This window comes from Podarcis bocagei (assembly GCF_964188305.1).
Source record: "Podarcis bocagei genome assembly, chromosome: 4".
Taxonomy (NCBI): Eukaryota; Metazoa; Chordata; class Lepidosauria; order Squamata; family Lacertidae; genus Podarcis; species Podarcis bocagei.
Window position 1 is genome coordinate 74625370 of NC_138128.1, and position 14380 is coordinate 74639749.

Sequence of the window (14380 nt, forward strand, 5' to 3'; positions counted from 1 at the left end):
ATTGGACTACAACACATTGGCAATGTTTGTGGGTACCAATAGTCAACAGCCTTGGCTTAACAAACCACACAGTACACACAACCTGATAACTCCCACTTTGATGATCCCTTCACAAGAGATGGCAAAAACCACAAAAGGGATACCATTATCTGAACCTATGATTGTTTGTCTCTCTCTAACAAGCCTTAAAGCAAGGTTTGTCATTGGTTTATAAACTGTGTATTGCTAGGGAAAAACAAACCACAATTCCAGATTCAGTTATAATGTGATGTTATGCCCTTCCTGGTTTGTTTACCTGCTCATTCAAAGAAAGGAGCAAAAAGTACACAACTCTGTACACAGTACACAGGCACTCTGCTTGTGCAAAGTATCGTTTGTTAAAGATAAACCAAGAACCTTGGCTTATCATTATGTGTAAATGTGGCCAGTGGCATGCAGGAATCATTTTCCTTTTTTTTATTACTGCATATCTCCTCGCCTTGAAACCCAGAAACAAAAGGGGATATTTCAGCCAAATCTGTTATTTGGTTTTATTTGCAAAATGGCATTTTGAAGGCTATACTGAAATCTTCCTTGTCTCTTACCAGTGCAATGCCATCCTGCTAACCAGCTCAGAATTATGAGAGGGCCTGTGAATCCAGGATTTCACCTTACAGAAATTAAGCCATCTATGACAGTTGGGATGGGTTTCCCCATCTATTTGGCAAGAACAAGTCACTTGCATTTGGTTCAGCCTGGGACTCCAAAACTCAGTCTTGCTTGTTTTATTTGGATCAGTTTCAATTAGTCTCATTTACAGATGCAGAGGGCATACATTGGAGTGGGCCCATGAGCTACAAAACACAATTTGGATCCATGCCCATCCTAACAGATGAAAGCCAACAGGGCAATGCTGTGTTCCTTATTAGCTGGTATTACCAATGCACTGCTCAGGGAAAGCAGAATGCCAGATGGTCTCAAAGCTATACCTATTTGTACCCTGCTAAACAAACATGAAGACACAATGCCACTCATTGACTGCTCTGCTTCCAGCTTTTTCCTTTATGGAAAAAGGCTGTTGAGTGGGCTGCCCAGCAGCTTCAGGCACATCAGAAAACCATTAATAGTAGTCAGAACTTTTACCCAGAGGGAACTAGAAGCTTTGTAGAGGAAACTAGTGGTAGATCTGGTCACATACACCTCCAGCAAGGGTTCATTTACCCAAATATACCCTTTATGTACCAAAGCATATTTAGTTTGCCTTACACTAGGAATGCATTATGAAAACTTCTGCCAGTTTGGTATCAGACGCAAACTTGGCTACCTCACTGCTTGCCCCCTAACTCAAGTACATTTACAAACAACTTAAAAAAAGCATGGGTCACAATATTGATCCTTCTACCTACTGCATCCTTCCCTCTCTGCTTCCTATTCCTTAGCCATTTACACATACATGAGAAGATAATCTCCGACTACCGGCCATGTTGGGTGAAGCTGATGGGAGTTGTAATCCAGCAATACCTGGAGGGTACCACATCAGCAACGCCTAGGATAACCTCAGATCCACAAAGGATGCTGTTTCGCAGTAATCAGTAAAATGTTAAGAACAGCAAATAACAGAATGACGATCCTTTGCAAAAGAATTTTTAATTAAATTAGGCCTAATCATTCAGGTCTTGCTACAAAAACAAATACCATATTTTTCGCACCATAGGACGCACTTTTTCCCTCCTAAAAAGCAAGGGAAAATGTGTGTGCGTCCTATGGAGCGAATGCAGGGGGGAGGCAGGCGGGAAAAGCCCCCAAGAGCCGCACACAAGCTCCGTGCGCTCTTGCGGGCTTTTCAACAGGAGGGAGAAGGGACTGACTGGAGGCATCAGTCCCTTCTCCCACCTCCCAGAAAAGCCAGGAGAAGCCGCGGTCTCTTTAAAGGGATTGCGCGGCTTCTGCGGGCTTTTGCGAGAGGTGAGGGAATCCCCCCACCTCCCAGGAAAGCCAGGAGAAGCCGTGCAGCCCTTTTAAAGTGTGCGCGGCTTCTGCCGGTTTTGCGGGGGGTGGGGGAATCCCCCCACCTCCCAGGAAAGCCAGGAGAAGCCGCGCAGCCCTTTTAAAGGGCGCGCGGCTTCTGCCGGTTTTGCGGGAGGTGGGGGAATCCCCCCACCTCCCAGGAAATCCCGGAGAAGCCGCGCAGCCCTTTTAAAGGGCGCGCGGCTTCTGCCGGTTTTGCGGGAGGTGGGGGAATCCCCCCACCTCCCAGGAAAGCCAGGAGAAGCCGCGCAGCCCTTTTAAAGGGCGCGCGGCTTCTGCCGGTTTTGCGGGGGGTGGGGGAATCCCCCCACCTCCCAGGAAAGCCAGGAGAAGCCGCGCAGCCCTTTTAAAGGGCGCGCGGCTTCTGCCGGTTTTGCGGGAGGTGGGGGAATCCCCCCACCTCCCAGGAAAGCCAGAAGCCGCGCAGCCCTTTTAAAGGACGCGCGGCTTCTGCCGGTTTTGCGGGAGGTGGGGGAATCCCCCCACCTCCCAGGAAATCCAGGAGAAGCCGCGCAGCCCTTTTAAAGGGCGCGCGGCTTCTGCCGGTTTTGCGGGAGGTGGGGGAATCCCCCCACCTCCCAGGAAAGCCAGGAGAAGCCGCAATCTCTTTAAAGGGTTTGCACGGCTTCTGCGGGCTTTTGGGAGAGGTGAGGGAATCCCCCCACCTCCCAGTAAAGCCAGGAAAGCCCTGTGCAACCCCTCCGCCAAGGAGAGGCTGCACATGGCTAAAGGGGAAGCCAAAACAGCGAGCGGAATCCATCCTGCTCGCTGCCTTGGCTTCCTCCATAGCTGCGCGCAACCCCTCCGGCAAGGAGAGGCTGCACGGGGCTATGGGTTCTTTAACCCCACGCAGCCTCTCCCGGGAGGGAGAGGCTGCACGGGGCTAAAGGGGAAGCCAAAACAGCGAGCGGGATCCATCCCGCTCGCTGCCTTGACTTGATCCATAGCTGCACGCAACCCATCCGGCAGGGAGAGGTTGTGTGCAGCCTGTACGCTGCTCTTTGGGGCTGCGGGGGGAAAAAAAGATTTTTTTTTCTTGAATTCCCCCCCTAAAAACTGGGTGCGCCCTATGGTCCGGTGCGCCCTATGGTGCGAAAAATACGGTACACAAAGTATTTTGTAGATCCAGTGGCAGCTTATCGAAACTGTGCAACCACATAGGATCATTAGTGTAGAAATTCAAGTTTATAAACGGCATGTTATTATGATGAGCTATTAAAAGAACAAAGTCAAATGAAGGCGTTCCTTCCTCTTCCTTCAGCTCTACCTCAAAAACTACCACCCAGGTATTTTAACATCTAACACAGGGAACACAGTGAGAGTTTAGAGCAGCCACATTACGTGTGGATGTCCTGGTTCCCACCCTTGGATGAAAGACTCTTAGGGAAATCCCAAAAACTTTACTGATATAATCAACACATGGCCTCATCATCAGATCTACTAACCAGACTTTGAAATTAGCAGGGCGCCAGGCGCATTTTGTACCTAAAGATTCTCCATTTGCGAACACCTCAAAAAGTCTGGGTGCCATTTTTTGCACCTGGCTGACACTCAAGGATTCTGGAAATGTATGGGCTTTGAAGCCTCAAAGTATATGTTAAGGATAGGCAATATGTTATGGAGTTTAACAATAAAGAGTAGTGTGTTTTGAAAACTGAAGTATGGTATCAAAAATTGTAATGTAAACACCAAATTAAACATGTGTTAACAATTTCTGTTTAAAATGTGATGTTAACAATGTGTGACTTATGTGAATTGTGTATTAGTTCATGCTCATCAAAATAATAAATAAAAAGTGTTGCCACCTCTCCCAAATGGTGACTAGACATTCTGTTTTGGTGCCCACAACCCAGGGCCTAGGAGTCATTTGGCTCCTATCTCAGTTTCTAACACTGCTATTAATGGTTTATAAACAGAGTCCTAGGATACCTGGCTAAGCATAAGCAAAGATGTTGTCCCAACACTTGACACACCTCTCCTGCTCTGCTTTTAAAGAGAAGGACCACACAGTCACAAGCGACTGCTCCTGGTGGTGGTGGTGGCAGCTGCTGGGTCTGCTGGTGCATCCTTGGCAACAGGACCTGAGCCCAACCCTCAAACTCTCCCTATGTCCCCAACTCAGCTGCCTCTGCCAAATTACCAGTTGCCTCTTTCGCTGTCTTGGGCACTCTGTACTCAGGAGCCTCGACCGCAGAGTTCTCATCCTCTGACAGATCCTGCCATTGCCACCCTGTCCCAGCTGATGCCACAGGACTCATGACACCTGCCTCTGCCCTCTACCCTGACCCAGCCTGTTTTGAGCACCTGCTAAAGTACCTACTATGGATGCAAAGTTGCTTAAAAAGAGAAGCAATAAGGAAAGTGTTCTTCACTGTCAAAAATCAACACTGTGGAGTCAGAGCACCATTCACCTCAACAAGGCAGCAAGCTGCTGCAAGAACTGGCACCTTTATGGCAAAGGCAAGGGTCAGTTAACTTTTAACAGCAGGTCCTCTTTTACATAAGAATGTTATAGCCCAAATGGGCAGGAGGCGGGTGGAGGGGCAAGGAGTGTAGAGAAAATAGTTGTTTGAACAGAGGTTACACACTTCTCCCGCATTACAGAATCATAGAACTGTAGAGTTGGAGGGGATCCCGAGAGTCATCTAGTCCAACCCCCGCAATGCAGGAATCTCAACCACAGCCAATTATACTTGCAATTTGCCTACTTGCCTGTGACAAGTAGCCATTGCCCTGAGCAGATAACCAAATAATAAACTGCACCTGCCCAATGTCAGAAAAGGCTACACATACAGATTCCACAGTACAGTATCACATTATGGTGGCAACACACATAGCAGAACCACCAGCCCTATAACCAGAGGGAACATAGTTCCACAAGGCTGCTAATACTGCCTACAGTAGACACCTGTAAGGTGTTTGGGGAAGAGATCTCTGAAAGGCTTGCCAAAGTCCTAAAACAGAGAGAGTCAGTAGGGAGACTTGGTTCCCTTAACTGCTCTGGAAAAAAGGAAGCAAACATAGCTTACCAAGCTGACTGGCAGGTAAAGGGAAGTGAAGGAGTGGCTGATAGCCCAAGAGAAGGAAGGCAAAGCTTGCCTCCCCCCACAGCTTCCCAACAAAAAGGTCTATCAGCTCTTTAATATTACAGGATTATTCCAAGATGCCTCCACCAGTGTGGTGTAGTGGTTAGAGTGTCAGACTAGAACCTGGGAGAGCAGAGTTCAAATCCACACTGAGTCCTGAAGCTCACTGGGTGACCTTGGGCCAGTCACTCTCTCTTTGTCTAACCTAACCTCACAGGGTTGTTGTGAAACTAAAAGTGTGCATGCCACCTCAGGCTCCTTGGAGGAAAGGTAGGATAAAAGTATAAAAATACATAAAACAAATGTGAGCACACTGTTGCTTTGTAAGGTAGGACTGGGTCACCTCTACTCACAGCTTGGGCTCTTCCTGCCTCTTCTAGCCTTAAACGGCAGTCTGTGCTTGTATCCAGCTCATTGCTATCTCTGTGTTTAAATGGGCAACAAATGTCCGGCAGTGATAGAATCAAAAACTACCAGGCAGAACAAATAATACACAACTTCTTGTTTGCTCAGGAAAACAGACTCAAATGCCGAGAAAATTCCAGGAATAGCAATGTATGTGCACCTATACGTGTTCTATCTCTGCGTGCAGCCCTTGCTCCTCCAGATTTAGCACCCTTCACAGGTCTGTTGCCCCCTCAAAAGACTGCTCTTTCTGCCCCTCTGCTTGAAATTACCACTAAGATGACCGCAGTGATGCCACCTCTTATTCTATTCAAATGCCTCCTTAAAACATAAGTTTTCTGTGAAGCCTCTACCTCAACACCCCACTTTCCCATACCCTACTGCAACTAAGCCTCTAAACAAGCCAAAGTACACAAAGCTGAAACCAAAGCACACTGCTTCCCTATCTGCCTCCCCTTCTCTCCCCCTTTCATTTGTCAGTTGTTTCTTCCATGTAAGATTTTAAGTTGTAAGCTCCTTGGGGCAGGGACCTATCCTCTTGTACCCAGTGCAAGGATGGATGGCATTATATAAATATACAGTCATTCCACATGGGAAACAAAACATTTTGCTAACTTGCACTTTAAAACGCCACTCATACAAGAAACAAATAAAGCAGGAATAGAACCCAGTATTTATTTTAGACATTTCCTGCTTTTGCTTAGAATAGACCCACTTGTGTTTATAGAACCTAACAATACTGGCTCTGCTTCATCTGACGCACGGAATAATGAATTATGAACAAACAACTGTGAGCACATCCAATGGAGTATCTGTGAGGCTTTAAAAGATGAGACAAATTCATGGAGGACAAGACTAGAAACAGCTACTAGTTATGATGCGTACCTTTCTACCTCCACTGTCAAAGGTCATATGCCACTGAATACCAGCTGCTGGGATCTGCAGGTGGGCAGAGTGCTGTTGCACTCAGGTCCTGCTTTCAAGGCTTCCCAGACATATGGTTGGGCACTGTCAGAGCAGGGTGCTGGAGTAGATGGGCCACTGGCTTGATACAGCAGGCTTGTCTTATGTGCTTATGAGAATCAACTGAATTTTAAAGCAAATGTATGCCGTCATAGTACTCCATTAGAACTGCGCCTGCTATTATGGATTCTAGATCTCACTTACTTGTTCCTGCTTTTTAACTCCCGCTGGGCAGCTGGCCTCAACAACCTCTTTTCCAAAAGTAGATTTGGCACTTTTAGAACTTATTGAAATGACACGGGACTGTGCCACTTCATCATCTTGTTTATCTGATCATTTTCTGATTTCTTCGAGTGCCTTCTGTACTAATAAATATAACTCTCCCTATCCCAGTATGCCACCATACTTGACTGTTACATTTGACCAGGCATAGGCAAACTCGGCCCTCCAGATGTTTTGGGACTACCCATCATCCCTGATCACTGGTCCTGTTAGCTAGGGATGATGGGAGTTGTAGTCCCAAAACATCTGGAGGGCCGAGTTTGCCTATGCCTGCATTTGACCATCCAGTTCATTTAAGTTACAAAAACATTGTACATCATTTAAGGCTGAGGTATCCACACAGCAGCACATTTAAGGCTGAGGTATCCACACAGCAGCATTACTACCTATTTTCTCACACGTGGAGCCATTTTTAAAGAAAACACTCCAATATGTAAATTACACAAGTTAAGGGAAGTTAAAACAATGCAATAACTTCATCAGCTCAGATATCAAAATATGAGTTAAGCCCAAGACCAGTGATACCAGGTTATATCCCAAAGAATTTCATTCAATTGGTTGAAGGAGGGAACTGTAATACACCATTCTATAAGGGCTTAACAAATTTGTTCCAGGCAGAAACTGAGTTTTTAAATCCTGCCTGCTAAGTACTTAGATCAATGAATCAGATGCACAACACAAGCTAGTCTTATTCTAAGCAAAGGAAGCCATATTGGTCTGAGAAAAGGCTTGGTCATTATTTTAGGATGCTCAATTGGCCCTAATAAAGGTGTTGCCCAACTGCAGATTCTTATCTTCACACCAAATGCTAAGAATGGCTTAGCATGCGGAAAGCAAACATCAGAGTGTACTTTATTGCATATTTCTATGCATCTGTTGTGCCTCTTAAAAACTGGTGGATGATACACTGCCTCTGCCATTAGCTGCTTTTGCAATAAGCCACACATCTCATATCATTGCATTGAAGTAAATGTTACTTTTGGTTGATTTCATTGAAGCTGTACACAGATATTGAATTAGTAACCCAGCAAGCTGGGCAGCATGTAAATATAATAATAATAATAATTAATTTACCAATAACCTTTATTAGATATGCCTTTTTCTTTCTATAACCATCTGCCTATTTTAAGTTACACAATTATATTATATTAAGAAGCAATCACTAGTAGCGCTTTGTGAACTGGTTATTTGATGGATAACTTTCTCAACTGTTCTTGAAGGTAGGAAGGAAATGTCAGTTGTAGGGCTTAAGGTAACTATTTTATATTTTTCAAAACATGTATGTTTAACTTTTCTGTATGCTCCTGGCAACTCTTTCAAGGATGGGGGGGGGCAGAGAGAGACACATTGTAAACTCATTTGAACCTCTAATTTACTGCAGCATAAATCAGATACCATCTCTACACTTGACCTCACGTCCCTCCAATTCACTGTGTGACACCAAAACCTCTGCTTTGCTCCTTAGAATCTCCAATTCACTTAGCCCTCTTGGAGAAGTTTAATCATCGTTTGAGATTATCTAGAGGGCATAAGCTAAATCCAACTCCTGGGTAGCATTCTTATACAGTGTATATTAATAAATGAAGTGCTGCCTCCATGGACACCTATATCCCATAAGCAATTGTAGAATGATACCTTCACCTAGTTTCATGATGATTCTGTTCCTAGTTACATTGTCTTTCTGACCTGACAGCTTGTTCTCATCTCTTCCATACCTGCCACTACTCAACAGGAATCTCCAATCCTCACACATCTATTATCCACTGCCAACACACTGATTTAATTCTAAACTTGCCAAGGGCTAGTCAGTATGATGGATGGTATTTTCTTTCCAATACAAAATTCCCCTTCAATCCTCCAATCTCTTGAGTTCCCTCTCTGTCTGCTCCACCTTCTTGCTTCTATGTTCTCCAATGCAACAGAGGACCTTCGCAGACACAAGTATCACAGCCAAATGAACACCATTAGCTCAGCTATGGACCAGCTGCTGAGTGCTATGGGGGACTTTGGATGGTGCGGTAAGCATTAAATCCTTAAGTCGCCAACAGTAAACTTCCTTAAAAATCACTTTTACTATTTTACATATGGCAACTTAATGCCACAAACTGGTTTGTTAGAGCAGACGTTTTCTACATGTTTGTGAGATATATTAGTGGTTTATTAATTTACATTTGAAGCATTGTATAGGGTGGCCAATAAACTATTGAGAATTTGTGAAGTCCATTAAAGTGTAAATCGGTAATAACCCTTGAAATTTGGAAGGGAAAATTCCACAGCTATCTGTACTGTATACCTCAAAGTCTGAAACCTGCCAAAAGCAAGCTAACCGATTATCTTTGAGTATTTAGGAAAAAGCATTTGCGTCTGAAAGCATTACATATTCGTTTGGATTTTTTAAAGTGGTTTTTTTAAAAAAAACCCACCCTGAAACAGGGTACACCTAATAATCAGCACAGATCATTAACATGACTAGTGGCATGCTATGACCACCTCTAAAACAACAGAAATTGAACAGCATGTTTGTGAGATAGATAATACAATATGTAGTTTTAAAATCAGACTTTCCTTTTTTAAAAAAGTTAAGATGTCGTACAACAGGGGTCAGCAACCTTTTTCAACCGTGGGCCAGTCCACCATCCCTCAGACCATGTGGTGGGCAGGACTATATTTTGGGGGGGGGGGGAATGAACGAATTCCTACGCCCCACAAATAACCCAGAGATGCATTTTAAATAAAAGGACACATTCTACTCATGTAAAAACACGCTGATTCCCAGACTGTCCATGGGCTGGATTGAGAAGGCGATTGGGCTGCATCCGGCTCACGGGCCTTAGGTTGCCTACACCTGCCCTACAATATGCATGCACAACAGAAACACCCAACCACATATATCCCATTGAAGAACATTTTTTAAATCCCCACTAATATATTGCACAGAATCAATCCAGAGGAAGTTAGGTCTATCTTCCTCCCCGCCTACATCCCAGAGGTATTAAAGAATTTGAGAATTATAGGCTAAAATTGATAAGATTCATATGAGAGTTCAATATACCGAGCTTTCTCCAGATTGAACACAAAGTCAATCTGTCTTTGTCTATGTTTATCAGTCCAGATAAATGCATACATACTCAGGCAGCATAATCCTATGCATGTTTCCTCAGGAGTATGTCCCTCAGAGTTTAAAGTGATTTACTCCCTCATGACCATCCCGGAAATGGCAGCCTTAAAAGTTCAAAATGCTTAATGACTACTATCTCTAGTCCTCTTTGAACAACTATAAAGGATTATATGCATCCCAACTCCTCACCATATCCAGACCATGACTGCAGAAGTGGATGAAAAGGACAGCTGGGTATTATGACAGTAAATCCCAAGAAAGTGTGCAAAGGATTGGATTGTTAAGTCTGTCTGGCAAAAAAGGCACAGTCTAAAAGAATACACTATATAACAAAATACTAATGCCTGGTGGGTAACACAGACTTTTAAAATCTATTATTAAATACACTCAAGGGCTTATGGATTTCAAAACAGTGTTAGAAACTGATATGAAAGCTAGGAGCTAAATAGCACCTTGAACCTAGGTTATGGGTGCTGCAATGGAGTGTCCAGGCACGTTTTTTAAAAAACTAGAATACAAAGTTGAAAATGAATGAACTGCAACTAAAATATTATGTTCATTATTCACATGGTCTAGTCCTTTCCCTGCCCAGCCCCCTAATATTCTTAAGAGGGTCTCTTCTCCAGCCTTCAGAGAGTAGCTGGAAGTGGGGAGGCAGAAAAAGGTCCTCCTTTCCTTCCACTCTGCATTTTTAATTTGAAATCTTAGGTGCAGCACTGTGCCCAGAGCTCAGAAGCTGCTTGCGCTAATGAAATTCCCTGTCGCAAAATGCACCTAGAACAATGGGAGTTTCGAACACTGTTTCCAAATGAGAGAGAAAAAACAGGAGGCATGCTATGACATCAGATTAGAGCAGGGAATGTCTTATGTGCTGTGTTCTTATCTCAAAACAGTAAGGAAACAAAATTAAATTATCTTTTAGGGCAAGAAAGATGTCACATAGAGCTGAGAAGCCAAGGTACGTGGAGGAGGGAAACAGAATATTAGGAGTAATCGCAACATACAGTAACATGCCCTCATACAAGAAGAATCTAACAACATGAAATATAAAGAACCCAGTGCTACTTGGTCTGATTTAAGCTTGCTCTAAAATTAACAGATGCAAATCAAACTATCTAGATTAGGAGAAGCCAATGTGGTACCCTCTCAATGCTGCTGAACTGCTATTCCCCTGAGCACTGACCAGGCTGGTTGGGATTGATGGAAGTTGCTCTCCAAAACAACAGGAGGGCACCACAATCATTGATCTAAACTTAATGCCACTGTTAAACCTTCCGACCCATTTAAGGAAAGACCAATAAAATAAGCAATCAGCTTCTGGAAAGCACTAATGATCAACAGCACAGTGGAACAGAAGCCCTGGGAAAGCCAACTGGTGGCCTATAGGCTGCAGCAAAACTCTATCTTGCCAGTTTGCAGCTCCCTACCTCAACCCAGGTTGGAGGCAAGTGCCTTCCTGAATCCCTGTCACCTAACATGGGATGCTCATCATGTTGGAAGTGATGTGCACAACATACTGCTTTCAACTTGGCATGTGTCCACAAAAAGCAATAAATGTGCTCCAGGGGTCTTGGGTCCTTTAATTTTGCACTGGGTGCCTGCCAGGTTAGAGGCAGCATCAGCAACTAACTGGGTGCAATTTCTAATCCAGCAAGTGCCCCGAGGGCCTCCACAATGACACCTGTGAAGTCTAGATTGCACCCTTTCAGCAAAGTCAGCTAAGTGCCACTATCCTCAATGTAGTAAAACTGAGACAATCCACTAGAAAGCTTTTCTTTATTTATTTGCTGTTAAGGCTGCCTTACCACAGCAGCTGAAAATAAAAACATAAATAAATAAATGATGCTAGAAATGAATGAGAGCCACACAAGAGTACAATGGAGCTAAATGAATGGCAAAAGAACATCCCAGTAGACTATGCTCAATAGATTGATTGGTTGGCTCCATTGTAAAAAATAATAATACAATTGCTTCTTACATATTGGAACCAGTATCCAAAAAGAAACTTATTTACTTGAATTTACAACCCATTGATTTTGATGGAACTGATGTCCAAACCAGACTGCAGCCTAAATTTTTGGGTTGTCAATTAAAAATGCCAACAAAGTGATTATTTAATTTGCAAGCACACAGCATTGTAAACATGACATTATTTCTAATGACATAGAAATCAACCATGTATTTCAGATCCAAATAAAAAAAGACATAAAATGCTCGCACTTGGAAGATAATATGTTAAGCACAGTGCAAATAAAATTATGAATACTTTTTTTCAAATTCAAGTGTGTCCACACACGCAATTCAAGTATACTTTAGCATCCTAAACACAAATCCAACTATAGCACATTCAAGTAAATAGCACAATCCCATGCACATTTGCTCAGGAACAAACCCCACTAGGTTCACTGGGTGCTCCTGGATAAGTGTGAACAGGATTGCAACCTAATCTATCATAGTGGAGATTTTAAGGATACTTAATTTTCTCCTAAAATCTACTTTAAGTGTCTATAGGTTTTTATTTTTATAAAATAATTATCTTTATACACAACTGCTTCGTTTAAGGACCATATGACTAGTTTCTAAATAAACTGCAAGCTATCACACACAGCAAAATACATGTTAACTATTACTACACTCATACCAAGTATTCTTACCACAAAAGAACAACATCCACAGACCTTCAAGCCTGGGCACAGGAGCTAACGCATGGTGTAGCAGCGAGTTAGTAAGTTTGCCAGGACTTCAGTCACACTACAGAACATGCCGCTATGTCAGAGTTGGAGGCAAACACCCCAGTACAAATATGGCAACATAAACGCGCAATACATTTTCACTTTTGAATCCTGAGACTAAACACATCCGCCATGATCCAGAATTCTGGAAAGCTCCAATGACATTCAGCACTCTGCTTGTGTGGGAGGGGCCCTAATTCTCTACTATGGGATGGGGATTCCCCATCGTAAACAGGGATTTCCTCTGCACGTGTACAGGAATTCCCTGACTCACTGAAGAGAACAGGGTTGCCATTTATATATGCACAAGAAACACCGAATATGCACTAGGGTTTTTTCCCCTCCCGATTTTTGCTTCAGCAGCTCCACGCCACACCAAAACACTTATGGAACGCCGCCCGATTTAAAAACCATTTTCAGATCAACACACACTTACTGAAGAAAATGCATACCTGTAGTATTTTTTTAATTACCAATTGCAGGCCACATTTACCTGAATGTGTCAATTTTACAAAACAAGAAGCAATTCATGGGGGGGGGAATGCAAGAACAACCAACATTTAATACTCAGATATTATCATTCCACGGTTAACATACACACAGCCTGATATCTGTAAGAAGACAGCCCTCCTCCAAGAACCAAAGGGTCACTTTCAACACAATTTCTAAACACATTTACTCATAAATAACTCTTATTGAATTCAGTAGGACCGACTCCATCATAATAAGCATGTTTAGGACCGCAGCCTTTAAGAAGCAAGGATGACACAAGTCATTTTCAGTGCATCACAAGTAATTTAAAATTCTATCCTGCAACACTGTGCACAAAGAGTTAAATCTCTACAAAACGCACTTCATCATACTGAGGGAAAGACAAAAATGTTATGAGCTTTTAATATTCACCCTAAATATGAAAATCAGGAAACTAATACTTTCTAGAATTTCCACCCTTCTACCGCCTATTTCACAGCCAAAAAAAAAAGTGTGTAAGACAGGTTGGGGTTTGCTTTTCTGTAATTATTAATAAATTAAATGATCCGTTATTACCTTTTGAACTCTTTGCTTTCTCCTCTGAGGCCTTTTGTTTTCAGTTAGCACCTAAAGAAAGACATCAAATTGCAAAGTAAGCCTTTGTGATTAAAGCAAATATTTATTTTTAAGCATTGCCCCCCCCACCCGCCTTGTAACATTAGAAGACTTTAAAGCAGAACCATACGGGCTTTTCTCTCTCTCACTCACTGCAGAACTTAAGAAGGAACTGATGAGTAGACTTTAGGCGTTGAAGTCACCGGAATCAAAACAAAAAGAAAACGGGGGGAAAGAGGGTTAGCGAGGAAGGAGGGGGAAAAATAGTAGTAACCTTCCCCCCCTTCAGAGTCGGGTTTAATTAGGCTCTGCATTCTTCACAGCAAAACCCACAAGGTAGCCATCTTGCTTCCTTCTGCTGAAGAACCTTCCACAGTACAGCACTACTTCACGCTGCTTTTTGAGTATTATTATCATGGTGTTTTTAAAAGGAACAGCAGCGGCGGCGGCAGCAAAAAGCAGCACAGCAAGCCCTGCCTGCCAACACTGGGGACGTGCTGGGCATGCCTCTCGAATATTATTACACAGACACACACACACACAGACCAAAAAAAAAAAAAAATCCACCACAAAAAAATATCAACCACCAGGCTCTAGAAAAGGACCAGCCAATAGCAAAGCGAGGCCAGGAGCTTCCAAAGCGCTTCTTCCCTTGCCTAGCCCTTCCCAAACAAAGGGTCTCCTATGTGGGGTTTTTACTC

The 14380-nt window shown here is 43.3% G+C and overlaps 1 protein-coding gene across 2 annotated transcripts in view; it reads right to left on the bottom strand.

Moving 5' to 3' along the window:
- Positions 1 to 14380, bottom strand: part of TET1 (tet methylcytosine dioxygenase 1) — a 79482-nt gene that overhangs the window by 33772 nt on the left and 31330 nt on the right. For both annotated transcript variants that reach the window (XM_081189543.1, XM_081189542.1), the window contains one exon: positions 13641 to 13691. In XM_081189543.1, coding sequence (XP_081045669.1) covers positions 13641 to 13691 — 51 coding nt within the window. The remainder of the gene's footprint in view (positions 1 to 13640; positions 13692 to 14380) is intronic.